The sequence below is a fragment of the Setaria viridis genome, chromosome 5 (assembly GCF_005286985.2).
Source record: "Setaria viridis chromosome 5, Setaria_viridis_v4.0, whole genome shotgun sequence".
Taxonomy (NCBI): Eukaryota; Viridiplantae; Streptophyta; class Magnoliopsida; order Poales; family Poaceae; genus Setaria; species Setaria viridis.
In genome coordinates, this window is record NC_048267.2 from 44,717,665 (window position 1) to 44,745,422 (window position 27,758).

The following is a 27,758-nucleotide window of genomic DNA, read 5'->3' on the forward strand; positions in this document are numbered from 1 at the left end:
GAGAGAGGGATGTAGAGAGAGAAAGGAGTTAGAGACTAGAGAGAGAGAGCCGTTTTCTTTTTTAGAGAGTGAGGAGAGAAGAAGAGAGACGTTTGTGTGCAAGCCTTGCTTCGTTCACCCATGCAAGGTCCATTTGTTTGGTTGCTGCATGGCTCTTGTGTCACGTTACAAAATTACAAATCTTGGCACAATTTTGTTCCCTTCTCACCACCTTTCAAAAAAGCCAGCCGGATCAAATTACCTCCAATCCAAGAAGAAAAAGCTTAATAGAATTTCTTGGAACGAACACCACAATTCACAGTTTGGTGGCTAGGATGTAATGACGTGCCATGCCAATGTTGCAACAAAAACCGTTGCAGCGACTAGTTGCCGATCGATGTGATTTGGACTCGGTAGTGATGTGGAATCCATGGATGATTTACCAAAGCTGACAATATGGATCAAAGCAAAACAAAGTTTGCAGCTTGGAAGGAAGGAAGCGTTCAGCTTGGAAGGAAGGAAGCGTTCGGCGGCCGCCAGACGACATGTGTAGGGTCGGTCAGGCGTCACTGTCGGTTTCCACTAGTTTCTTTGGCAGTACCATTGTAGTCTGCATGCCAAAAGGCTGCTCTGATCTGTTGCTCGGCTTTGGAGGGTTCTGCCAAAATGCCACTACCGGGTCGCTTAAGTGAATCGATCCGGTTTATTTTTGATAGAAATGAACTTTTTTCAAGTTTCAATACTCTCATCTCTGTCACAGAATGGTGTACCGCATTTAGAACTTTGAAAGATCATGTGTCAGGGTGAGTTTGTTATGTTCCTCCTATATTCAATCTCTAGAACATGATTTTATGGGTTTAGACCTAAATATCTAACGTCTAATTTTTCCCCTCCCACTGATTTCTTTTGCTGGACCATAGACAATGTGGCCTTGCCCTCCTCCTCCAGTCTTCCTCCACTCACCTTCACATTCTTATCATCTCGAACGCATTGGTAGCTCAAGCGACAAAGTGACCCTTACAAGAGGAGACTTATTGTACATCTGTAAATCGTGGACCTATTAATGCTATCTCGTAAACTAGTTATTTATTGTCATATTTGTTGCAGTTACATCATGTTGCAAACGCTTCAAAAAGCGATATATCTGAAGATGGATTGCCGAGCTGTATAGATCGAAAACCGTTGACCTACGTAGATAGCGTAAATAACGGACCTACAAGTGCGTGTTGGTATCGTAAAATCCGACATAATAAACAATCAACCAATAGGAATCTACATTTTGCAGTTGCCTCCGCAAATTATGCGGGCACGTGCGGTTTGCACTGATGTTGCTTGGATCATCCAACTCATATTTTTCACTTACTATATGCTTCCCACATGCCACGCGTGTATGCACGCATATTCAATTTCTCATGCCCTTGATTTGCTAAACTTTCTAGTCATACAGATGCTTATATGCTTATATGCACGCACACATATTCACCGTCACGTGTATTATATTCTTAGTATCTAGTTTCTTTTATAAGATATATTTTTGCATGTAGCTTCTATGTTGCGCGTTTAATTGTACAAGATTTGCTTCACACATGCGCTTGTGTCACGCCACATAGTTTTGTTCCCTTCTTACGGCCTTCCAAAAAAGTTTATTTGTCAAGACGATTGCACGACATTACAAAAGTTTACTGTCAAGACGATTGCACGACATTACAATTAGGTGTACACTACCACCACCACTTTTTTCTAAAGAAAAAATAGATGTTTATACGCAACGCAACGCTGTGCCATGCTGCAACAAAAACTGTTGCATCCCAACAACCTGATCAGGACTCAGCAGTGAGTGATGTCTGATGTGGAAATGTGTAGTGCGTGGAGTGAGTACTCATCAGAAGAACCAGGACTGGCAGATTGGAAGGAAGCGCTGCAGCCCGGCGAGAGAAAAGCTGGTCTCTCGCACGGTTTCTGCTGGGATTCCCTTTTGCTCTGGCAGTGTAGCCACAGCCGGAAAAGCCGGTCCCGTCGCCATCTGTTGCTCGTCTTTCACGGAGAAGCGAGAACGGAGAACGGACGCCGGCCGGACGCCCGGCTTTGCGTGTGACGGTTTGCTTTGCTTTGGTTAATCGATCGCCGGCTTGATCCATCCGCCTTGGGCTTTTGGTTGATTGCCTAGCTTTGCTTCATCTGATTCATTTGGTGATCCCGTCCAAAATTGGTCGGCAGGATCAGCACGTACTCATCTAGACACGTACGTAGAGGAGGTGTGTTGGATTTATATAGTAGAAAAAAGAACAAGAAAATTTGTGCATCTCACACACATAAGCTTATTACCTCATTTGGAAGCAAGAGTTTCATATATGGCTTTATTGTGCAAGGGAAAAGATGCATGGGCCACTGCTAATCTATGAACAAGGCGAATACGAGTTGTGCATCTTGTTAATTCGTATGTAAATCCTATTCGTCGAATAAGTTATTGTTGTTTTCGTGACGATTGCCTCATTTTGAATGCCACTTTCTAAATGTTTCATGAAACGACAACGTGACCAAGAATCCGATAAAAAGGGAAAAAGAAAAAGAACACTACGCAAGGGAACTGACACGATGAAACGAGCGCAAACTGTAAATCAATGTACGCAACTTGCATGACGAACCCATTGAGTGCAATTTTGGTGTCCAAGAAACCGACTACATCAAAAGTTAACCGTTAGAAATCATTTCCCCGGCCTACTGCACACTGCACGCAAGACGAGAGTCGCATCGAATTCTTTTCTTTTCAGTTTGGGGTATCTTGATAATATCTTAATTTGTGCTCTGCCCTCATGGTTAAACTCTCCTACCAAATTTGTCTATTGTGCTCCCTTCGATCTCCCATTCTCATCATCTCTAGCGATTTTTTTTGCAAAGATAAAATCCGAGAATGAATGAGGGGTTGTTTCTTTGCATGTTGATCGGAAAACAGCTGCGCATGAACTATCCCTTTATCTAAAAAAATTTCATTGGGCACAGGATTGAAAATCATACGAATTAGAAGAATGGAGGAATGGTGGATAACAATTATCCTATAGTGGTGTTAAATTTCTTGGGAATGATTTTATAGTGTTAAATGCCAATAACGGTTGGACATTTACTCAGAATGTTAAAAATAGATGGAAAATTAATATAGATGTAAAAAGAGACAAAACGTTATAGAAACTACATTAATCCATTCCTCGTATTTTAAATTAAGATATAGAATATTTGGAAATGGAGGGGTAATACATGATTTGGTGTGGTCATCCCTTGTTGCCAAGTTATCCACCGCAGCGGAGGAAGAGTAAAATCTATCAATAAGAAAAAAAAAGAACGGGTAGAACCGAAGAATGGGGAGGGAACAAAAGGGCGAGATCATTCTGTTCACGGTTTGGGGATGAGGGGAAGGGTACATGATTGAAATGAATTCCTACTCAACCCCTCGAGTGTGCGCAACCCAATTACAAGGTCTCTCATGCATCCTGTGACGCTGCCGGAGCCCAGCCAGCCAGAAGAAACCATCGGACACACGCAGGGCAAGGGAATGTAAACCCGCGGCAACACAACGCTATGGAAAGAGAAGAGGAAAAAAAAAGAGGCTTGCTCTGCCTACCACGGTTCACACATCACATGAGCGTTTCTGCAAAGCGAGGTAGCAGAGAATTCAGAGCTGTTCTTTCCGCGGCTCGACGGCACAGGTGACAAGTGAGGTCAAGCGGTCGAGGAAGAAGTTACGGTGTGTACTCTAAAGGCTACGGCCACATGGAACATGAAATTTCAGGCCAAGCAGTTCAGACGGCTTCGCTGTTTAGAAGACTTGGAGATCAGGGAGGGGCTAATTGGGGATTTTGTTTAGGGAGTTCTGTTTCTTTATGATGATGTAGTAATAAATCCAATTTTGTCATGATTGGCAGTACAACAGTTTCAGTAACGCAGGTGTTACCAGTGACGAACGTTACTAATTCCTTGGGCAGATTGATGTTTACTGGCAGGTCAGTTGCAGCTTTCTGGATTTGTTATGATTAAAAAAGACCTTCGAATTGAGGGCCCACTTGTAGATGAGAGGATGCATCAAGTACAAGTAGTAGACCTGTCCATTTGCACGTTAATGATTGATCATCATCGTCAGTATTGGCATCGAACCAACACTCCAGGGAGAGTGCATGCACCTTCACGAATCGTGGATGCAAAACCAGTTCGTTCGAGAACCCATCCATAAACAACTCATTGTTCAGTTAATCTCTCGATCGTTTTACGGTTTTTCGTTGAAGCACTCTCCATAACCAGGATACAGTACTAATTTTTCTGGAGGCACCACCAGAGCGCCGGATCATATCCCAGCTAGCGCTAGCAGGCGCCAACCGTAGCCGACGGCGACGGCGCGACGACGAGGCCTCCCTCAAGAAGCCTTTAACGTGCCGGCGAGGGAATGAGCAGGGCAACATGTAATGTCGCGGGTGAATGCCCGGCGACGGAAGATATGAAAGGGAAGCGGGGAATAAATAAGCGGAAAGGCGAGCGGCACCACCCCAGGCTTCCCGTGACGGCTCTAAACCCGTTTTGACCCCCCCTCCTCCTCCCCTCACAGAAAAAAAAGAAGGGCGATTAATTCTTTGCTAGCTAGCCGGAGCGTGTCTAATCGAGGTACAAGGACGCCTCACCAATCGCCGCCGGCCAGCCGGGGTCGCCGGCTTCCCTCCTCGCCATGCAACCGATCCGCCGCTGGATTCCACAGAAACTTCATGCCTACTCTCACCACGCTCAATAGGGGTGCGAATTGGAGTCGCCGTCGATCATTTTTACTCCCTCCGCTCCAAATTGTAAGTCTAGTTGCGTGTTGCCTACTTGCAACGGAGATCCAGAGTCTGTTTCATCTGGGTGAGTGAAACAGGAACAAGGAGTTGCTGTTCCGAAGGATCGCACTGGTTCAACGCGTTTTTTGTCGTTAAAACTGGATGCTGCCGGTATATTTTTGCACGTGGCGTCCGTGCAGGACAAGTCTGGGTTGGGTTCTGCTGGGCGTTTGGTAAGGAGGGCATGTGACCAGAGAAAGGGACCTCGGCGTACCTGTCGACATGTCGTGGCGTAGGACAGGAAGATGATGAGGAATCAGCGAATCGTAACATTGTCTCGTGACCTGACGATCAGTCAGGTGCAACAATTCAGAAAACAATGTGATCAAATGAGACTGCAGGTTCATGACAAATGATTATGACGAAGATACAAACAACGTAACATGTACAGCACATGCACTGACCGGGAGTGCTAGCAAATGGTAGAGCTTCTGCTTCATGTGGATCAACCATAAACAGAGGATCACAGGACTGAAGCACGACAGTATATCAAGCCTAAACTCGAAGGCCACCGACACAAAACATGCAGGAGTATGATACAGAAATTTCTTTTGTTCATCTGTTGCAAACGTTCCTCGGCACTGGATGATTGAGCTTGATACAGAGAATAAACAGGGGCAATAATCACAAAATTCACAATTGCTCGAAGTGAGGCCGTCGTTGTTTCTCTTGCCGAGGCAAAACTATTACACATTTCACAAAGCTATTTCAACAACAGATGAATCGCTTGCACATGCACTACACAAACTTGTTGGAAATTGGGCAAGTTCATCGCTCGATGCCCCAAGATCGAAGCACTATTCTGTGATATCTGATGATGCAAGGGCTCGAGACCGGTCGGGAACCAGAGTTCCCGTTTCTCCAAAAATGGGATGATACACGGAGCATAGACAACCATGGCAAATTCTTACTAGTTCTCCATCGCCAAAGAAGCTTGATCTATATCTGCTCGTGAACCCTCCCACAATTGCTGTTCTATGCCCAATTTCCTGAGCTCTGTTAGACCTCTCTCCACTGCAGTCATAAAATTGACAGAAACCAGTCACAAGACAATGGAAAAGATGCCACCTTGAACCAGAATAATTGGATCTAATGCAAGAAGTCATGCAAAAATCAACTGAACAGCATGCATAAAAGGCATCACTACTCAAAGGAACTGCAGAAATTGAAGTCCACCCAATGAGCATCGTGCTAATCAGTAAAATTTACAGGGATACCTGCCAATGGTTACTTGTTTTAGTAACTAGTAGGATGGAGCAAGCATCTTACCATCTATAGCATCATGCGAATTTGGAGCTTGTGCATTGCGACCAATCCAAAATTGAAGCCGGTCATCAGCAATATCTTCCTCGACACCATGAGTTTTGGCTCTTCTCCAGAAGTATATAAGCCATGCCTGAATTTGGTGTGGATTCCATAAGTCATGTGCAATGAATGGAAGAATTGCAGAATTCACATATCTGAAAGCTTACCTGCTTGAAGCTAACATCTTCAGCTTCTTCTGGGCTAAGATCTGCAAAATGAAGAAATAGATTCAGCTCTGAGTTCAAGCCATACAAACCTGACTAAAATGTTTGTGCATACAAGTAGTGAAATAAAGTTAAAGCGGTATTAAGTCCTATTAGCCAAGGGGAGAAAGTAGTACCAAATGACTCCAGATATTTAGGTTCGCCAGGTGATTTAAAATCTGCAAAGGTAGAGAACAAAATAATTCACAACTTGATCAGTTTCTAGCTTTCCAAGCAAGGACAAAGAAGTGAATTTACACGTAAAATCTCCCGCTGAAAAGAAAAATCAAATGCATGCACTTGTAGATGGCATCACAGTACCCTACAGTCAGTATTTGTACAAATACTTTCATGAGATGGCCACTACCATGTAGTATTAGAGTGTTGGTGAGACAGCATTTGGAAGAACATCGATGCAAGTATGCAAATGGATTTGGATGTCTCAAACACACAATTAACATTATAGGGCCCAACTGTGAATAGAGCAGATGTGCAGACTCAAAACTTGCAATGAGACATGTGTTATGGATGATGATTGATATACCAAATTTCATTAGCCTCACACAATATATGTTTTGCCAAAATAGATGAAAATGAACTACATTGCAAATGGAGCAAACCTGATGTGAACTGCCGAACTATGCTAGGTCTGCGATGTTGGCCAAGTGCAACTACAACAGCATCTTCCACCTACATGACAATAACAGGAATTCAGCTTTGACATGTCAGAGAAGCCAGCCAGTAATTACATATGGTAGAGAGACTGTGCAATAGTAGAACGACAAATTGCCCTTGTGGCCTTTGTGATTCACTAATTTGTCCAACTTTTAAATAGTCTTTATACAAAATAAATTGGTCACTCTGAGCACTTTATTACTATAGTAGGAAGTCCAACCAAGTCCTTCCAACTTTTGGCAGAAGCAAAAAAGAGTTAGCATGTTAAGTTCTGCATTTAGATATTAGGAGAACCTGCCAAAGGTTTTAGGATATTAAGACTTAAGAGAGCTTATGTCTTCCCTCATGTTTTTTTTAATGCAGGTGCTTGCCTCTACATGTGAGTAAGGTACCACAATTTTGCCTTGGAGAAATCTATAAACAAAAGGAAGCGAATTCAACACCTTCAATGAAGAAAGCTCTCTAAGCCCCATTTCAACTGAAAGCATGCTCTCTATATTGCCTTCTCCCATTACATCACTCATTTCTCGTGCAAGCTTATTTCTCCCTTGAGCATCATCACCTGCATGAATAAATTTCAAGCATGCTTAATTGGAGTGCATGGAATAAACTATGATCTACAACTTACACATTATAATAATGCAGGCTTGCCTTGTTTCCGAGGTTCCTCCTTAGCCTTTTGACCAGCAGAGAGAACAACCTCGAGGGGAAGAGGAGCCAACGATGACCAATGTTCATGCTTTGATACCGCGATCTCGGGATACACTCCTTGAAGTTAATTAATGGATGGATCATCAGGTAATCAAGAATAAGGAGGAAATAAAACATTAGCAGTTTAGTGTCACTGATGCAGGTGGACTAGACCTGCGCACTTTCATACCAGGCCCAGATCCCATTTGGGTTGCCAAACCTTGACATGGGCCAAGCCATACATGTACTAGGGCTAGCCAGGTTGGCTATGGTTTAGGGTGAACACAAAGCACTATCATCCAGAGACAAACTATATCATTAAATTGCACAGTGATTACATAAAAATGTTGTCTTACCAAACTAAATAGCCTTTACGCTATCGTCAGAACATTTATCTTTTGCTGACGACCATAACCACATCATCAGTGGATGAGTGACTAGAAGAGCCATCGCATGGTATCTTATTGAAATTTATCAAATAAAGTAAATTGAGGCAATAAGTTATCTAGCTGAATTTCAAGAGAGAACAATGGATAGTGAATGTGCAAATGGAACTTTTTTATCACGGATACCAGACAACTTCTCCTTTTAAAATTTCAAGTGACTAGTCAGTATAATCAGAAAAAATGATAAAGAGTTTTCCTTTGAAAAAAAGGACATATCAGGTAACTCACCATACTGAACTGCTAAACCCCAATAGCGTGCAAGCCAGCACCTTTTTAGAACAACCTCCTCCTATAAAGTTGTAACTGGATTAAAATTCATGCCGGCAAAACAAAATGAGGATTGAGCAATAATCAGACTAACCATTTCTTCTTGAGTTAAGACCATTCTCTGAGTCATGGACCGGAGAGCCTTCGTTTCAGACTCTGCCTCCTTTAGCTGGTCAAATGCTGATGCAACTTCTTCTTTGGCAGACTATTCAAAACATGATAAGTGAACAATAGGAGTCAAATAAAACAGCATATACAACAAAGAGTAGGACATTTAAATTCACTAAAAGTATCTTTACCTCAAGTTCTTGCCTTAGTGTTGTTACTTCCTCTCTACCATCCTTTGATTCCCTTGCAGCTTTTAGTGCAGCCTGAGGACAAATGAAGAAGAGTTGCAAAATTAGCAGTGAAGTGTCGTTTAGTGGATAAGCAAGTTTTTTTCAGCCATTTAGTTGATAACAGCTTTTAAAATCTGTAATAATGCATTTTCATTCATCATTTCAGCAAACCTTGAAATAAGTACTTCATAATACTCCCTCCGTTCCTGTTTATAAGGCGTGGTATAACATGGCACGGTCTCCTAAATTAGACTTTGACCATTCATTTAGCTTATATTATATTTTTTGTAGTTATAAACTTATAATCATTGGAGAGTACATTTGATTATAAATCCAACCATGTCAAATTTACATTATAAAAATAAAAATTGTTGGCTAAATTATTGGTCAAAGATTGTAAACTTTGGATCTTGATATACGTGTGCGTCTTATAAACAGGAATGGAGGGAGTATATTTAGGGACCACCCAAAGTAGAAACTGGGATGAAGTTCAGCACAGGGCTTATCTTCTCATTTGAACATCAAACAACTGGCTAAAAAAGCAATATGATAACATATAAATGCCAGCAGCCTATAGCAGAACACAAGAAGAAAACTAACCTCCCTCTGTTTAAGTGCTGCTTCCTTCCTGCCAGCATTCATGCACATGTTATGTCGTGACCAGTAGTGGATTTATAAAATATGTGTATTTCAAACACAGAACAAACCTGCTCAAGAGGCGAGCTTCTAGTGATACTCCTTCTCCAAGAGCAGCTACCTGTGTAACAAGAAATTAAGACCTAAGCAATTGTGTATATAGTTCACTACATAAGGAAAAATCATTTCATGGCCATAAAAACCCAACCTTGTATTTCAAGGTTCAGATTCAATTGCAGTAGAGGATAGAATCAGACCATGTCATGTCATACAAATGACCATATCTGATGCATAGAGCAAAACAGCAAAATTAAATGTTTATAGTAGATGTTATCTCACCTGTTTCTCAAGCTCCTTGGCTCTAGCTTCTGCTTCCTCACATTTTTCTTCAGCAAGTCGCAACTGTATCAAGATTAAGAAATTTTTATTGAAGCCCTGCATAAAACCAATAGATACATTGTTGTATAATGTCATTTGCTGTTTCACCTTTTCTAGAACACTCTCATTCTCCTCTTGTAGCATGTCAAGCTGTATGACAGTATAGCGTTAGTCTTGAAATAGTAGATATGCACTCTCAAGTATTCAAGTTATAGTAAGAACTCCTAACAGTTACACAAGAAAAAATGAGCAGAATCAATATAAATGAGTAATCTTCAGAGAAAAAGGAACACCTCATCTTGAAGAGTGGATGCCTCTCTTTTTAATCCTGATTCTCTGGAGCTATGAAGCCCTGCATCAAACCTAAAAGGAATAAAAAGGGGTCAATAACTAAGTTTCCCCTATTTCTTTTGAAACGAAAAAAGATAGATGAAAAGAAAAATCCAAGCTGTAAGAAGCAACCGATAATGCGACAATGTCTAATCCCAGTTTCCTATTAATAAATGCAATGCAGAACTCACAATAATATACAGAAAATCTGCATGTTTGACATGGTGGGGATCTCAAAAGGCATTTTTATTTTATTTTTTAGCATTAGATCATTAGATGTATAAAAAAATGATTTACACCAGAAGATCTAATCTAGTATCTTATTCCCAAATTTAGATGCTACTGATATTGATCGATTTCAGTCACACTGTGACCATTGTACCAAGCATGCAGATTGTTCTATAAATAGAACATCAGGAGTTATGTATGTATGGACACAAAACTTGTTCATTCACTTTATGCTACTGTGTCACTCTACAAAACTGGAGCTCAGAAGTAAGAAGCACTGTAATATTTGTCTGCTTTTTTTTCAGGTTAATTCATGGGTAGTGATGCTTGACCATATGTTATTAGGGGCAACGCTTACCATGCAGCAATATATAAATGCTAAGTCAGACTAAGTCCATTGCAAGAGCTGATTAATGCAGTAAGCTAGTGGAATCACTCCTTCCAAAGAATGGTCCAAGAAGCAAAATTCACTTAGTATTGCTTCATTTGGTGACACACTAGTACTAATCATTTAGTCTATTTTTAGCATGGAAGGTATATTCCACGTTTTTTAGGCATGGGGAAATGTAACAAATGTACCTTTTCTGCCGAGTGCGATCTGCTGGAGGCTCCACAGCCACGGGAGGTATAGGGGACGGGGTTCGCAATGTCGTGTTGGTTTTGATCGGTGGCACCACTGTGGTGGTCGGTCGTGATGCAACAGATGGCCTGCCTGCCGATGATGAGCGGACGGTCGGAGGTGGTTCTACAATGTTCCGACCTAACTAATGAAAATATGAGGAGATCAAATTAGCGGAAGGCCACAGCCCAGCAGTAAACAAATTGAGTAAACTGAGACACTAATACAATGTACGGATCAATTTTCACCCAATTCCCCTGATTCTAAAGGAATTAACAAGCATTACTAAAAGTGATCTAGCACTAGCAAGTGGGAACTATCTACTTCCGCAAATTCATCTGATCCTGGACGATTTCATAACAGTTGACCCCAGTTTGACCAATTTGGACTAATTCGCGCATAGCAGCAGGCCGGAGCAGCCAATTCCTAAGTAGAGAAGCAGCATGGAGCGAGAGATCCGGAAGTAAAGTACCGCAGGGGAGGGAGATCTCGCGGTGCGGCCAAGCAGGGAGACGCCGTTGCTCCCGTGCGCTGTCCGGCCACCTCCGAACCTCATGGGTGCCGGTGGCGGGTGGTCCGCGGCGTAGTCGTCGTCTTCATCGTCGTCGCCGGTGGCCGCGGCGGCGTTCTGCGAGGCCATGACCTGCGCCAGCCTCGCCGCCGCGGCGCGCGCGGCGACGTTCTGCGTGCGGCGCACGTTCGAGATGCCAGCTGCGCCCGCGGCGGAGGCGGCGGAGGAGGTGGAGGAGGAGCGGTGGTGCGAGGGGGAGACGCCGCCCGGGGAGGAGGAGCCGGTGCTGCTCCCGCTCCGCTGCCGCCCGTAGACGGGGCTCCCGGCCCGGAGACGGTCCATGGTGCGGCTCGCCGGTGGGATCTGGGCCGCCGGGCGGCCGCGGCGCGGAGATGGCGAGGCGGGGGAGTGGGAGGGAGGTGGGGGGGAGCACGCTCCCGACGCCGGTGGAGTTTTCAGTTTTTGCTTTCTTACAGTTTACCCCTCGCTTTTTGTTAAATTTTAGTTAGTCCGGCTTGGTTACCATTTTCTGTCTGTGCTGTTTCCGTGCTTTATTTTTGCTCAATTTGGGTGGTTCGCTTCATTCCACGAAGTCCACTACAGAGAAACTATGATAAATTTTCTATTTATATAAATAAACTTAATTATTGCTACATTGTATTTCTATTGCTATATTACACTTAAGTGTAATCCTCGTATTTTGTGTTGTGTTGTAAATGCTAGTACTTCACTCGTCACATAAAAAGATATAGCATTCGGTGTGTCACGTTCACTCAAACATTTGCTATGCTGAACAACAATCATGCGATTAAAGTAAATACATTTCTATTTAGTTTGCGAGGATGGAATGCAACGAATAGCATGCTGTGTTTCCTAAACAATGGGGAAAAAAAGTTCTGAATAATGGCAAAGAATGAAGGAGAAGATGGAAAGAAGTGATAATCAGGACAAGAGGAGGGTCCGTCACGCAAAAAAGGAATATCAAACATTTTTCTGAAAACTGAAAAGCAAAATTCCACGCTGGTTTGCACATCCCCGTAGCGAGAGCCGAGAGCGATGTTCTCGGTGCCGTGCTGGCCTCACATCCCATGTGTACGGCTGCTACACCAAACGCCTCTCTTCCTCCGCATCTACCGTTGATGGACCTGATCCGACGGACGTAACACAGCATGTGCGGATCGGCCTGGCAGGCTGGCGGCGTAGAGGATCCGCAGGTGATCATGGGAGGCAAATGCAGATGCAGGTGGTTGGTGCGGAATGTTGCTTGAGAGCTGGGATTAATTAGGCCTCTCGTATGGTTCGAGCTCCTAAAATTCTTATCACATCGAATGTTTAAATACTAATTAGGAGTATTAAATATTGATTAATTATAAAATCAAATTGCACAAATGGAGGATAATTTGCGAGACGAATCTATTAAGCCTAATTAGTTCATGATTTGACAATGTGGTGCTACAGTAAACATGTGCTGATGATGGATTAATTAGTCTTAATAGATTCGTCACGGGAATTAGCCTCCATCTGTGCAATTAGTTTTATAATTAGCTTATGTTTAGTCCTCCTAATTAGTCTCCGAATATTTGATGTGACATAAATTTTAGTCCGGGGTAAAGATACAAACACCCCATTACCCCTTCATTCCAGGTTTAGATCAAAGCCTGAAAAAAAAAAGCTTGGCGCTATGAACATGATGTTAGTGAAAATAAAAAGGCTTAGGAGCTCGTAGCGGTGCTTACTGCTGCTACAAGTACTGTACAACACTTGATCTGGGGGACAAACTGCGAAGGAGCTGCTTCCGATTTGGGCGACTGACTGCTGCCCGAAGTGAAAATGAATGTAAATTGAAATTCTTAGTTTATCTTTATATGAATATAAATTGAAATTCATGCGTTCCAAGCAGTGCATTCGGACTAGCGTGTATGTAGCTTCCATATCTGCAGGGTCGGAGCATTAGCAGTATATGATTGTATATTTTGTTTTAAAAATTGCTCAAACTTGAAGCATTTAACCCTTTGCATTTGATAGTTTGTAGGAAATAACTTGCTTGGCCCTCCTAATGCTATGATCCTGGTTATATCTCTGTATGGTTTGAGGACGAGATAGCTCTCATCATAACAGTTGACATTCTCTCCCATCCTATCGCCACAAAACGAACTTACTTTATCTGAATATCTGGTACCACAGTTTTTGTCATCGACATGCTAATTAGAGTCTCGCAGTATAAGCCGCTCCTCTTCTGAAACTAAAAAGGCATCCAACAAGAGGTGCGGTTCTAATTACAATAAATGAATGAATGCGGTCCAGGTTCCAGCTATTTGGCTTGGCTTAGCATCCACGCACTCCAATGTTTGTCAAGCCCATGATTGCCAAGCTCTGGTCACTGACAGGATGGTATGAAGGAGAAGCTAGCTGGTGTGTAGGTTACACGTCTTGCATCATCATCACTGTCACCTCCCCCCGTACGTTGACAATGCAGTTGAAAACGAGGCCTCCCTGGTCGTTGCGCGCGCGTGCAGGGAGAGGCATGGCATCAGCAACCACCGTCGACTGTGTGGCCGACAGAAGCACGGCGAGAACGATAGAATGTGCCTTTGTATTCTTTGATGACGTCCAGGCCTTTTGCTCTCCTGCTGCTAATTAAGGTAGCTTTGAGCAGTTGACGATCGTGATCAGAGAGACAAGACCGGAGCTAGCTAGGTATGACGCCATCAATCCTGTACAGTCAGCATACGCCTGCTAGCTTGGTAGAGATCGCTGTAACTGCCAATTGGTGTCACAGATGTTGCTCATCCAGACCAGGAGGGCATGCGCAGGGCCGGGTCCGTCGGCACCGCCGGTTGGCTACGCAGGCAGCGATGAGCCCATGCATGACGCCGCCTGGAAGGTGTTCGTGGAGGCCGTGAAGGACTGAAGGTGTTCGTGGAGGGCAAGTGGCGCCAACCGCAAGGGATCGGAGCGAAGGGACAGCCGAGCCAGCCATGTGCGCGTGGTGCCCATGATGCCGCATCATGCACACTACGTATCTCACATCCTTGAGGCTTCGAGGCCTCAGCTCAGCTCAGCTCGCTCCCCAATCTACTATACTAGTACTAGCTAATTCTAACCTCGCGCGCGGCAGCAGCGTCCCGATCGGCGATCTATCTACCTCAGACCGGACCAGGCATACGTACGGATGGGAGGTGGTTGGCGAGCCCCATCGCCCGCATCAACTCACATGAGTACATGACCACACCACACACACTCCTATAGCTACCAAGGACCATGCATCGCACTACCTGTCTCCCCACCTAGCTACCCTGTCCTCCTCTGCATCTGCACACCATGTTCTCTTCTCTTCTCGGGTCACGCTGCAATGCTGCATGCATGAGCCTGCTCCATCCCATTCTCATCCCTGTACAAAGAACATCGATACAATTCAGTGTCATCAGCTCGCAGGAGTTTCTGAATTGTTAGCTTCAGGTTTTACTCATTCCCAGCCTGCTTATTATTAATCGCTTTGTTCCAACACAGTACTGAAGGGTGCGCAAGCTGCCAATCGTTATTATCTCGTTGCCGTTGCATCTATCGCGCTGCATGCAGCCGGCAGGCAGCGGTGCCGGCGCGGAGATCCATCCGTCGGTACGCCACCGACAGACGACGACGACGCTGCAGTCGATATGTACAGACCAGGGAGGATCATATCAGAGACGCCACCTGGGCTGTCACCCGGCCTCCGCACAGTTCATCGTGTAATAACCTAACCTCCCTCTTCACCAAAACCACCACTGCCTGCCTGCCCTGCGATATGCAGTAGCTAGGATCACTTTCTTACTATAATCAGTTGATGATCTCCTGCTTAATCCAGTAATTAAGGAGTAGATTCCTAGACTGCAACGGCAGCTGTCACATCCACAGGGGAAAGACAAGCTGTTGCAGAACAGTAACGGCCAGCGCACAGGTGAATGTCCGGCGGCAGAGCCATGCACGCTCTATGGAGCTCAGCTAGAGGCTAGTCATCAGCTAGTGTGTGTCCACGGCTACTTGGCTGGGCCATGCGTCTCTCTCTCTCTCTGAAAGCAACCCCGCCATTTGCATTCCTTCGTTTTAAAAGGGAATCCAAGCGTGCGTCGTCAATGCAGCTGAGAGCCAGATCAGATATCAGATCAGATCAATACTTCTCAGGCTGCTTTATTCTCTCCTGAATGCTTAGGTGAGGGCAGGTGATCGTCGAGACCCGTCCGGAATTAAGGGATCGGAGTCGGTAGATCGTTGGGGAGACGCGGAGGAGATCGAGATCGGAGCTGAGAAGATCGACGACAAGAAGGCATGAAGCTCTTGTTCCAGTGCCCTTGCTGCTCCTGCTTCTGCTTCATGAAGGCCAGCAACAAGACCCAAGGCAAGGGCAATGCAGCAGGTCAGCCCAGCAAAATGCAAGGGGGAGTGGTAGGCAAAACCATAGAGATGATGTAGCTAGCTTGCCGTGTTTAAATTTAAACACCATGCATGCTCAGCCTAGCTTTATGCTTCCACATGATCATCCCTCTTCTGTCTCTGGATCGTTTCTTTCAGATTTGTGAAGTAAGGTAGCGTTGTGCCTGTGTCCTCGAGCTGTCTCATTCAATGAGAGAGGAGAACCAATTTCTTCAGTTATCTATAAATCCACTATGATAATCTCATCCTGAAATCCGATTGTCGCAAAACCTTCATCAAGTAGGCGCATCATACGGATCCGAATACCTTTTTTTATTCTGAAAATATTACATTTTTTTTATTCCACGAATACCTCGAATGCCTTTGTAATTTCAGAAACGGGAACAGTTTCTTGGCGTGGTACATCCCTCACCAGATTTTGGGTGTATAAATTTTATGGATACACTTGGATTCCTTGGAAACAAATCATTAACATATAAACGAGTTGGGCGCAGCTTTCGCAAAAAAAAAGAAAAAAAAAAAGAAGAGCTGGGCGCAGCTTGGGTATGAGCTTGACCACACTGTGAGCGAAAAACAATGGCCCACTTGTTTTTAGGAAAAAAGTGAAGCTAATTGGCCTGTATCCTTTTTGCCTCTGGCTTCTTTGGTAGGAGAGCTGTGTGAGCTGAACTCAACAAGTCCAATGCTGACTGAAAAAAGTGTTTTAGATCTTTACAGGAGATCATCATCTTTGATTGTGGAACAACATTCCTAAATATTTATTTTGCCTAAGGGGAAATAAAAAATAAAAATTTAGCTGGTGACTGAGCCGATTCTCCGTCTGCCCGGGCTGGCTGCGTGCGTGCGGGCCACAAATTGAATCAGCGCATGTGGACCCTTTTGGGCCAGCGAGACCTCTCGTTTTATTGGGCCGCTCCTACGGTTCAGCCAGACGGAGTCCAACAAGTCACCACCACTCCTCCCACCGGCGGCGGCGGCGCTCGCCGCCTCCCCCGTTCCTTCTCAAGGTTCGCTCCCCGCCGCATCCACTCCCAACCTCCATCAACGACGCTGAGGCTTCCCCCAGGCTGACCAGTTAGATTCATCGCCTTCCTTATCGCTGGCCTCAGCCTTCCTCTCTGCCAAGAAGGTGGGAGAAGCGACTCGCGCACGCGCTCGGCGCAGAAGGCGGGGCCAGGTACGCAGAGGCGAGCCCGACGGCCGGCGAGAAGGTTTCGAGGCTCACGAGGCTGCCGCCGTGCTGAATTGCCAAACCCGGCTGTCGCTTGAGGGTTTTTGGTCGAGTGGTGGGGGAAGCGGAGGGTTATGGCTGCGCCGAGGAAGGGAACGGCGACGCCGCTGGGCGCCGTTTTCTCGCCGGAGGAGACCAAGAGGGCCGTGGCGAGGGTGGCCGAGTCTATCGCGGACCGCCGCGCCGAGCTCGGGCGACTGCAGGGCTTCGTCGCCGACAACGCCGCCCTCGTCTCCCTCGTCAACAGGCTCCCCGATGAACTCTCGCACGAAATCATGGTATTTCATTTTCTCCTTAAAATCTGAATAGTAGAAATCCGTGTCTTCTTCTCAAGATGAATTTGGTAGCTTACCTGGTACTGTATTATCGATTTACTCTTTTTGATGGGATGAGTCTGAAAAGTAAGAATTAGTAACTGGCACTAGTAATTTATCCCATCAATCGTCCATTCATTTGCATTGTGCAAACTATGGCTAATTGGCTATACAACAATAAGTTGAATTGGACTAAGTTTTCAATCTCTGTATGTGGATGCTGGATGGTAATGAATAGTTGAATACATGATTGCAATATTGAAAATTAAAAGGCTCTTAGTCTCACCATACGTGCTTTATATATTTTGCAACATTTTTTTTAAAAAAAGAACTATGCATTGCAGGTTCCCTTTGGTGGTGCCGCATTTTTCCCAGGGCGTTTAATCCACACAAATGAACTCATGGTATGGTTTCCACTGTGAAACAGTTTTGGTTTTCAGTCTACATGGGCCTATCAGCCTATATGCTCATGATTTGCATTATGTCTTAGGTGCTTCTAGGAGAGGGGTATTATGCAGAGAGATCTGCTAAGCAGACAACTGATATTTTGCATAGGAGGGGGATGGAGTTGGAAGCTCAAGTGGAAGTGATGAAGGCAACTATCTCTGACCTTGAAGCTGAGGCAAAATTCTTTGAGTCCACTGCTGCCGAGGCTTCTGTAAGGCTCCTTTCTCAATTTTCTGTAATATATGGGCAATGGTAGACTAGTGATTTACTTAGTGAAGGTAACCATAATATCAGTTTCCTTTGAGGCCACTGGGGAGTGGGGAGTGAAAAACAAATGGTTAATGAATTACAACAGGCTTTCATTGACATGTAGACCCATCAGTTGCAGTTATTGTGTCTCAGTAATCAGTATGCAGACAAACTTAACAACATAGTCTTCTTTTAGATTTTTGATATATGGGTTTAGCTTGCCAGGTTTTGCTAATATGCTAAATCACACCCTGGAAAAAAAAGCTATTCTGTTTACATATGCTTAATTTAAGTGATGATCTGATTATACATAGTGTTTTAGAGCACAACAGTATAGCCTTGTAGACCTGATACTAACTGAGCTACTTTTATGCTTGTTCAGTTCAATGCATTTCGTCTTAACAGAAGTCAAAACTGTTGTCATCTCTTCATTCTTTGTGTGCACAATTACATTGAATTGGATGCTTAACTATGTTGATGTGGACAGGAGGGTCTAGTTGAAATCAGGGAAGAGTATGATGAAGACACAGAGAGTAATTCATCAAAATCAGGTGACCATTTGGACTTTTCTGTCTTTATGATTTGTTTTGCCTCCTTATTAGTTCTTAATATATTGAGATCTTAATATTAGTGTATTCCAAATATATATCATTTCTCTTTTAAATCCTCCTTGCATGGTAGAATATCTATTCATTAATCCTGGATTGGCCAAGTTTTAAGTTATCTTGCTGCAAGTTGTTCTGTCACTATTTCATTTTGCAAGCGAATGGTTGGTTTGAGGGTGTAATGGTGTATATTGTACTTTCTATATATAATAGGCATGACACGGTGACTTGTTGCTCTGGTGATATTATTATCCCTCTCCATCGCACAAAGATGGCAGATAACTTTTTGGAGCTTATATGCATAGCAAGTAATTGAATCTTCTACTTCAACATGACTGTTTTAGTATTTTTTTCTACTTGTCTACTTCAGAGGCTTCAGTTGCTACTGGGGGAATGTCAGATAAAGAAAAGGAACATGCTCGGATAATGGCAAGGTTAGATGAACTCGAGATGGAAGAAATGGAAGCTGGAAGTACTTCTGAAGAAGAAGAAGACGATGACGACGATGACGAAGATGATGGGGGTGCTGTAACAAGTGAGGATGGTGAGGAAAATGAGGAATCTGGAAATGCTTTAAGTGATGGCAATGAGCACCACAGTTCCAGTTTTGGTGCTTCATTTTCTGGAAATGGTGGCAATGATAGGAGTCATGGGAATATCCAGGTACCTGTTTCTCAAACAGATCTGGCTTAAGGTAGATTGGTTCATGTGCTGGAATTACTTATTTTGATCCTCTGAGTAATAGCTGAAGAGTGCACTAAAGAAGCCTGGAGGAGAGGAACTGCTGAGAGGCATTTCCCATGCACCGTCAGCCCACACATCTCATTCAGTATTTCCTGGCCAAAGTTCTGTAAGTTGTTTACCCTTCTCTGAAGACCTTCTGCATTGTCCGTGAATGAACAGCTTATTAATTTGTATATCTTCCTTCGGTCCTGACATCGCATTTCCCTCCTCATTTGCAGATAACAAATTCTGAAGTCAGGGTTCGTAAAGGTTAGTTCTGCTCTATGGTTGGAGGCAACTTGTAGCGTAGTACAATTGCCACCTTGTTCTTGTTCATGTATTGTGGCTGGAGATGGAACTAAACTTGATTCTCTTGGCGCTTTATCTGCTTGTTATATGTGTGGTGAATTATGTACCATGCTGGTTTTGGTGTGACCCCACATGTTCTACTTGCAGCTGTTTCTTTTGAAGATGACAAACATGTAGTTGGTTCGTCAAAGTCTCCTTCCTTGCCCCCAGATCCATCGCACCCTGCTCCAGGGTTCAAGGTACTGACTGTTTTACTCCTTACACAATTTCTGCATTCATTCGTTTGCTTGCATAAATCTCTCAGTGAGGATTTCTTCGGTGGACTTATAAACTGACATTATTGAGCATGGAAATATTCTCACGGAGGATCTAACTATCTGCATATGCTTTAGACAGAATTACCCCATGTTTTGGTCTTATTTGAATGTATGCAGTTCTACATACTTTTTTGTTATTTGGGTGTAAACAGTTCTTCTGTCTAAATATGCCACGTCTCTGCAAACATGTACCACAGTTTACTGTTACCTCCATGTTTGAATCATGTTTATGTTTGAATCATGTTTTTCTTTTGTAATATATATTTGCAGGGTTCTTCAGACCCAGCTCCATCTCGTGAGCGAAAGATAATATCAAGTGGACGGCAGGTCTTTTTCTTGTCCTCTGTCAGATGTACTTCTACGCCTTTTGAGCTTGCACCTGAGCTTAATTTGTGACTTATTCACCTAGCAGGCCTTTACGGGATCCATTATTGAACGTGATGACAATCTTTTACCCATTCAACCTCCAGTCGGTAGTTCTTCGGCGAAGGTAAGCTGGTTTTCCTCCTTGTTCTGAATCTCTCACTGCTGCAATAGAACTACTTATTCTGAATCTCTCACTGCCGCAAGAGAAATTCACATTGATCTGTCCTCATACTATTTTCATGAATGTCTGGCAGCCCGGTACCTCTGCTTCTTCAAGGCCCATGTCTAGATTCAAGATGCAGAAAGGAGAGCGGTGATCGGACCAGGATGGATCTTTGATACCTGCATCTGGGACAAACACGATAATTGTTATTGTCGTACGGACGAATGATACCCGACCAAGATTCTTGAACACTGTATCCGCTAGGTGAACACCTGAGGAAGCATTTCCTTGAGTTATTGACTTACGCAGACCGTGGAGCGTATGTGCAGTGAAACTGTTTGTGGATACATGGCTTGTTCAGTTTAAGTTCAGTAAAGTCGTGTTGGCCAATGGTGATGTTTCTTTTAGAACCCTATAGACGTCCAAAGATGAAGCACAGGACACTTACAGCAACAAATCAATGTTGTGGAAGATGAGGAAAAATAAATAAGATTGATTGAAAAGGTATTCATAGAAAATTAAGCAAAAAAATGGAGAAGGATGACGGGTACGCTGGTTGGTTAATCCGGGCCGTTCAGAATCGTATCAGTTAACCATCAGATTTAATCAGATCAGCAGGGGAAGTAGGTAAAAAATAAAATGACCAAACAACCTGTTGGGCAATAATAAATAAATTAATTACAGATTGATTACTAGCTTGGTGTTCCTAGTTGTGCTGTAACAGAGTGTCATGACATGGTCGGCAGTAGCCGCCGGTGAGCGCCGTGAAGCCGTGAGCTCCGCGAGCGTCTCTTCTTCCCTCGGCGCCGTCGAGCACCAGATGCTATCTCTCACGTGTTTCACCAGCAGGAAGGGATGAAGAAGCTGCCCTCTGCAAGTCAGCTCGACCTGCCATTATACATGCTCAGTCGTCAATCGCCGCTAAGAACAAAATGTTAATCTGAGACCAATTAATAAGCACAAGAATACTGCTACGTACTACCAGTCTGCCACTACTGAAAACCTGCATTGATTCTCCATGCATTACCAAAATACACATACATCTCTCTGAAACTTTTCGTGATGAGATTAACCTTATCAGCCATTGTGTTTCTTGTGATGTGAGTCTGACACGTACGCACATACGTCGCTAGCGCTCTCGACGTGTACGACGACCCTACGACGTAGTGACGTACCTATCGCAACATAAGCGTGATGGCATGTAGACGTATGCACGCGGACGGAAGAAGGTTACAGAACAGTAGCTAGCTAGGCTAGACGACATAGACCGTGGTGATTTGATGGGTATATCGCGTGTCGCCGTCACACTGCCTTTGTCGTGCATCCATCCATCCATCCATCCGCCCGTCCATTCTACACATCCTCATCAGCATGCAACCTCTGCACCATGGAGACTGGAGAGAGATGAGCACGCGCTCCGGCCGGCCTTACCGTAGAAACCACTGCAAAGGCAACACATAGCTAGGCATGCAGCGGTGCAGGCAAAAGCTGCTTTCCTGATACTCCCCTTCTCTCCGTCTCCATGTGCTTATTATTACACACACACCAACTTATATAGTTACCTATACATCTATTATACATAAATGTGGTAAGTGGTCCTAAATTAGTAGCGTCTGCTAATTAAAAAAAAAGAAAATATAACCTTATTTTTCTTATTAATGAATCAAGAACGGTTGAGCGAACCATATCACACTACTAAAGAATCGACATTTAGCATCAGCCAAACCCCTTCAGTACCGTTAAAACATACTCCATCCGTCTTAAATTGTAGGTCATTTTAGCTTTTCTAGGTGCATATTTTTTGCTGTGCATCTAGATATGGTGTATATCTAGATGCATAATAATATCTATAAACTTGAAAAAGTTAAAACGACTTATAATTTGAAACGAATGGAAAAAAAACCAAAAACCTAAAGTGCATGAGGGTAGTAGGATGTGCAAGAGCCTTGTGGGCATATGCCATGACCACCACCACAATGCAAGGTGGGTGCACGTGCACCGTATGAGCACGTAGCATTGTGATATGTAAAAAGAGTGAGTGGCTGACATGCACAGGATATATCGGACCACCCTACCTACACAAACGTACGTGATCAACAGTGATATGTAAATCTGAAGGTCCGCAACCTAGCTATCTACAGTGCAACTCCCATCCAAATTGTAGGTCATTTTAACTTTTCTAGGTTCATAGATATTATTATGCACCTAGGCATACACTATATTTAAATGCATAATAATATCTATGAATAAAAAAAACTAAAACGATCTACAATTTTAAAAAAACTAAAACAACCTACAATTTGCAACAGATGGAGTAGCTACTAGTTATTATTACATCGCCGACGACCTGGTCATCATCGATCGTGGGCGCTGGATCTATATGATGTATCCTCGGCGGCTATCGTTGTCTCGCTGATGGCTCGCCGTGTCGTACACACATGCGATCAAGAGCGTTAATCTTCCTCCAATAGTATGAGCTAGTATCTAACTCTAAGCACTCTAAAAGACAACCATTCCAATAATCTAGCTTTTAGCACATATCTCATAGTATGAATGACGCCACATGTCATCCTCACGTAATCTTGAAGTGTGTATATGAGACTACCTCTTGATCAAGAGATAACTCTTTTCTCTCTCATATTAAAATATAATTAAAATATAATTGGAGGAGCTCTTAGCGCAGGCGCGTGCTACAACGCTACGAGGGTGCGTACGTGTACCCATCATCTGCAGTGGCTCCATCCAGTGTGGGTTGCTGTCGCGCCGCAGGCCTGGCCATCTGCGCGCGCTACCCTGACTGCGAAATTTAGTTATAATATAATATACTGTCCGCCTTCTCTTTCCCAGCATCTTATTCCTTTTGGAAATTGATTGTGTTAATTAAGCACATGGAAATTAATCTCAATGGGCTATATAGCATGTGATCCTTGACTATTGCACAATGATTTTCTCTTCATGTAGATCATCACTTAGGTCTATGCTGTTTTCGATCTCGTCTTAGGTTAGTCACCTATGCACGTAGCGACTAGCGTGGTTGCTTTTTATGTGATGTGAGTGACCGAGATCTATCCTTGATGCTTTCCGCCTACAAATAAAATGGCAAGCAAGCTAAGGGCACCATGTAGTCCAGCCTATGCAGAATGGACGACCAGCTAGACGACGCGTGCAGTGCCTTCTGTTAGGCTAGCTAGCTATAGGCATAGTAGCCACTAGTCGGTATGGTCTCAGCTCTCCTGTCTTGTCCTAAGAGAGACGACGTAGCGTAACGTAATTAACACCGTAACCATATACTCCTTACCTTACCTTACCTTATGCGTACATGCCCATCCTAAATTACTATTTTATTAGTTAACAAATAGTAATTTAGAATAATAAATAATAATTTGGGACGGAGGGAGTACATGCATAAGAAAGCATATATAGTGGTTGCATACGGAAGCATGACGACCAGGTGACGCGCGTCGCCACTCCGTCACCACGATCGATCGTCCCTCCGTGCGCATGCTGCATGCATATGAAATTAATGCACAGTCCTAATAATGTCCTGTCCCTCTGATTCCGATCCGGTCAAAAGCGAAAGCACGCACACGGCCGGTACGCTTGCATCGGATCGCAGAAATTTCCGTATAATATAGGAAATTAATTGATCAAACGGCTCAGTACTAGCAAAAACCCGTACGTGTATTGTTATTGTGTCTAGCTTAATGTTATACTGACAGTACTTAAAACAGTAACCACAGACAAAATCCTACTGAAAATACTAAATCCGATCTCAGCTACCATTACAACAATTCTACCTACCCTTGCATTCTCCATTGTCGATCTTGGATGCAAATAAAAGCATGCATGCGTGCGCATCCAAAAGTGAGTGAGTAGTGCCAGCATGCACGCACGATCCAAGCAGAACTATAGCCATATGCTCGAATAAACATGCATGCGTATGACTTGACCGCACATGGTCACGCGTGCATGCCCTTCATGCTGTCGTGCCTGTATTATGCTCTGCATACACCCATAGATAGAGGAGTACTCCTACATGCTGTAGCCTATAGCTATCTCTAGCTGTGTATATGCAAACCGTGCGTGCTGCCGCTGTATATGCGTCGTCAGGCATGCATCCACGACTAGCTACTGACCTACTCTCTGATGAAGAGGAACGAACCAAAACCAACTGACGATTAGTTTTAGGCCACTCATTGCATTGCAGTCATAATATGTGTTTTATTCGGGCTAGAAGAGCATATCGTTGTCAAATGATAATGGCTAGAAAATTAGGAGTAAACGCATACAAGAGGCCTAGTTAGCTCGGTTTAAAGACGATGATCAAGTTCATCGAAAATGATCTGAACCGGCGGATGGATCGGAGTAGTTAATCAGTTATAATTGGTGCAGATATATGAACGAGAGAAGTTGGCAGCAGGTCGTCGTTGGTGAGTTATATCATCACAAGCACATTTAATTTGCACTTCAACAGCTCTAGCTAATCTACACACATTAATTGACAGTTCAACAGTTAGCCGCGCTCTGATTAAAAGTTGACCCGAATTAAATGACTGGCTAATTATTACTTTCACCCTCACGAAACCTCCCAAGTATGTCTAACATTATAATATAACAATGAGACAATGGTTTCAATGTTACCAAGTGCCACAATATTATTTGGTTTAATTTCTTGAACGTGCTACTAGCTCTATATGTCATATGTCCTATTATATGTGCACGCACATATTTATTTGCAACAATATAAAAGGTATATAACTACTTCTACAGGTCATGATGTGGGCCTCTGACCTATTGCTTTGTTAGTTGTTCCAGACCAAAGCTAACTAAGAGATCCAGGCCACCTAGCTATATGTGGTACGCTTAGGTATAATGTTTCTTTCATGCCTACTCGCAAGTGCCAATTCACATTTGCGGCCACATTGCTGCAGCCGATCGATGCTGCATAGCTTGCAGTGCAAATTCAACGAGTTCTTGCCACTGTTAGCTCACTATATTGATCATATCGCTCCATCGACACACATTCTTCTCTGGGCCATTCAACTTTGTCAAAAACTTCATAATTTGATTCGACGAAAGACGTGCACGTACCTGATGAGATCGTGAGATCCCCAGCTTCTCGGCCAAGTACTTCATCACCACCTCCACCTTCATGTTGCTGTCCCTGGGGAAAAATTAGTTTGAATGCATATCATTTGAGACCGATGTCTGTAGACCTTTCAATTCATAATGGTCATTGCAAAATGGAAAGTTCACTTGATGGGTACTACTCATACTTATAGCTTCCTGATCGATCTGTCTAGAAACTAAAAGGCTAGCTACTGGCTAGATTGGTCTTTCTGACAATGACAAAGCAATGGGAGCTATATCATTGCAGATACACACATAGTATAACACTGTTAAGCATGTAATCTTTGGGAATATCATCAGAACAGCGACTTAATATAGTTTATTTTTTTGTATAAGCTAAGTTCCAATTTTTATCTATTGGATTAGCATCCAATCAAGCAGCAAGTCAACCTGTATGCACACATCCAATAGTCACAAAGCTTGGCTTATACTAGCTTGGGGAGGAAATAGTAAGCTTACAAATACCAGAGCTGTTAATCATACAATAGAAAACAAGAAGAAAGAGGAAAGGAAATTACTTGATTCTTAAGTAGCTCTTTGGTATCTGAGGCAAAATAGGTTCTCTAACTCTGCAAGCATCAAAAGAATAGTTAAGTATTTTGCAGTTCCACGCCACATGAACAAGGACAGCACTGAAAATCTAAACAATAAGCTCATGTATTGGCCTTGTAATTTCAGTATTATCTGATGCATTCATCTAGACATCACCTACTATGATAGCATAGAACATATGCTTATGTCTTGTCTCTTGTGTATAATACGGATGATATGATCAGAGGTATGCCGTATGCACACATATGGATGTACTGATGTACAGAACTACAGAAGTTGTGGACAAGTATGCACATACTGGTTGGGAGCTGCTTGAAGTTTCAGCCACAGCCCCGCCGCCGTCTCCCTTCGTCGCGGCGGGCTAATGACTCTCATGGCATCGCCGGAGGTCCTGAACGGAGGCGTAAACGTCAAGGACGGCGCCGACAAGGACCCGCTCGCTGCCGCCGGTCGATACCGTCCTCGCCCGTAAGACTGGTAGCTCCTAAGGGGCAGCGGGAACAACGGCGGCCTCATCCTCGCGTTTCTCTTGTCGTAGGTGAGCAAGTCCAGCTCCATAGGATGCGGGGCTGGATCCATACTGTTGGTGTCGCCGGAGGAGGAGGCGGAGGACGACGACGCCACGGCGACGCCGGCGAGGCTTAGCTGGAGCCAGTCTTCGTCGTCTCCTGCGGCGGCACCGCCCTGGGAGCTCGTGCCGGCCGCCGCTGCCGGCTCGTCGTCGCCCATGGCGAGCCGAGTGGATCTTGACGGCTTGCGGTGGTCTTGTTGCCGCGCGGCCGCCGCCGAGGCCTCCAATTGGGCGGCGATGCCGACGCAGTACTGGCCGGGGTGGTAGCACGGCTTGCCGCTGCTATTGCCGTCATGGTGCAACAGGTTCCTAGTTGTTGGGACCATGGCGGCGACGACGTGACCTCGACCGTGTGGTACGTCTCATGTCTCGGTCGATCTCTCTCTCTAGCTACAGCTCATCGTTCATGGTGCAAATCTCATATCCCAATCCTTTCCGGCACCACGGCTGTGCTAGATAATTAAGTGCAAAAAAAGAGCTAGCTAGTTGTTTATATATGCATGTATGGATCAAGAAGAGATGCATATATACATATATACATCTATGGAGGAGTCAGATAGAAGCAAAGATGATGGATCAAGAAGCTAGCTGAGAGAAATGACTTGAAAGGGAGGAGGAAGAAGAGGATTCTCCTATTGGGAAGCTAAGGGGGGAGCTATGCTAGAGGAGTACAGAGAGATGAGGAGGAGAGATGAGGAGGGCCTCACTTTCCCTTTGGTCTCGAGCGAGCCTGGAAGCTTGTGGCCAAGAGAGATGAAATAGTTCCTTGCAGAGGCCAGAGGAGAGAGAAAGCAAATTAAGAAAAGGATGATGCATAAGTCTATAAATTATTCACTTTATGATTTAGCACGTCAACTGAGCCTCTAACATGCACATACTTTTAACCAATTTTACTTTTCAGGTGATAGCT

At 44.0% G+C, this 27,758-nt stretch overlaps 3 protein-coding genes across 3 annotated transcripts; 1 reads left to right on the forward strand and 2 right to left on the reverse strand.

Annotated features, from left to right (window-relative positions):
• Positions 1–5,359: 5,359 nt before the first annotated feature.
• LOC117857624 (coiled-coil domain-containing protein SCD2) lies at positions 5,360–11,880 on the reverse strand. Its single transcript, XM_034740384.2, has 17 exons — positions 11,423–11,880; positions 10,911–11,095; positions 10,067–10,136; positions 9,882–9,923; positions 9,735–9,797; positions 9,467–9,516; positions 9,360–9,387; positions 8,721–8,792; positions 8,516–8,626; positions 8,383–8,443; positions 7,670–7,786; positions 7,462–7,580; positions 6,964–7,033; positions 6,481–6,522; positions 6,308–6,348; positions 6,105–6,231; positions 5,360–5,849 (listed from the first exon to the last, which is right to left on the reverse strand). The coding sequence occupies exons 1-17, from the start codon at positions 11,801–11,803 to the stop codon at positions 5,746–5,748; spliced, it is 1,683 nt and encodes a 560-aa protein (XP_034596275.1). The 5' UTR covers positions 11,804–11,880; the 3' UTR covers positions 5,360–5,745.
• A 4,910-nt stretch (positions 11,881–16,790) lies between these two features.
• LOC117856110 (uncharacterized) lies at positions 16,791–20,985 on the forward strand. Its single transcript, XM_034738546.2, has 11 exons — positions 16,791–17,380; positions 17,761–17,820; positions 17,907–18,074; positions 18,600–18,663; positions 19,088–19,380; positions 19,463–19,567; positions 19,680–19,710; positions 19,897–19,988; positions 20,337–20,393; positions 20,479–20,556; positions 20,687–20,985. Exons 1-11 carry the CDS (start codon positions 17,177–17,179, stop codon positions 20,747–20,749), a joined length of 1,215 nt encoding a protein of 404 aa, XP_034594437.1. The 5' UTR covers positions 16,791–17,176; the 3' UTR covers positions 20,750–20,985.
• Positions 20,986–21,126: 141 nt separating this feature from the next.
• LOC117856111 (uncharacterized) lies at positions 21,127–27,643 on the reverse strand. Its single transcript, XM_034738547.2, has 4 exons — positions 26,576–27,643; positions 26,244–26,294; positions 25,687–25,759; positions 21,127–21,483 (listed from the first exon to the last, which is right to left on the reverse strand). The coding sequence occupies exons 1-4, from the start codon at positions 27,172–27,174 to the stop codon at positions 21,274–21,276; spliced, it is 933 nt and encodes a 310-aa protein (XP_034594438.1). The 5' UTR covers positions 27,175–27,643; the 3' UTR covers positions 21,127–21,273.
• Positions 27,644–27,758: the final 115 nt, after the last annotated feature.

Bases quoted from the DNA above. Each gene is read 5' to 3' on its own strand.
- LOC117857624 (XM_034740384.2), bottom strand. From the start codon at position 11,803: ATGGACCGTCTCCGGGCCGGGAGCCCCGTCTACGGGCGGCAGCGGAGC. The intron at 9,388-9,466 runs GTTTGTTCTGTG...GAATGCTGGCAG, and splicing joins GAAGCTCGCCTCTTGAGCAG to GAAGGAAGCAGCACTTAAAC. The intron at 5,850-6,104 runs GTAAGATGCTTG...TTATGACTGCAG, and splicing joins TTCGCATGATGCTATAGATG to TGGAGAGAGGTCTAACAGAG.
- LOC117856110 (XM_034738546.2), top strand. From the start codon at position 17,177: ATGGCTGCGCCGAGGAAGGGAACGGCGACGCCGCTGGGCGCCGTTTTC. The intron at 18,664-19,087 runs GTGACCATTTGG...TGTCTACTTCAG, and splicing joins GAGTAATTCATCAAAATCAG to AGGCTTCAGTTGCTACTGGG. The intron at 19,711-19,896 runs GTTAGTTCTGCT...TTCTACTTGCAG, and splicing joins TGAAGTCAGGGTTCGTAAAG to CTGTTTCTTTTGAAGATGAC.
- LOC117856111 (XM_034738547.2), bottom strand. From the start codon at position 27,174: ATGGTCCCAACAACTAGGAACCTGTTGCACCATGACGGCAATAGCAGC. The intron at 26,295-26,575 runs GTATGTGCATAC...TGATGCTTGCAG, and splicing joins CTTCAAGCAGCTCCCAACCA to AGTTAGAGAACCTATTTTGC. The intron at 21,484-25,686 runs GTACGTGCACGT...GTATAATGGCAG, and splicing joins GGATCTCACGATCTCATCAG to GTCGAGCTGACTTGCAGAGG.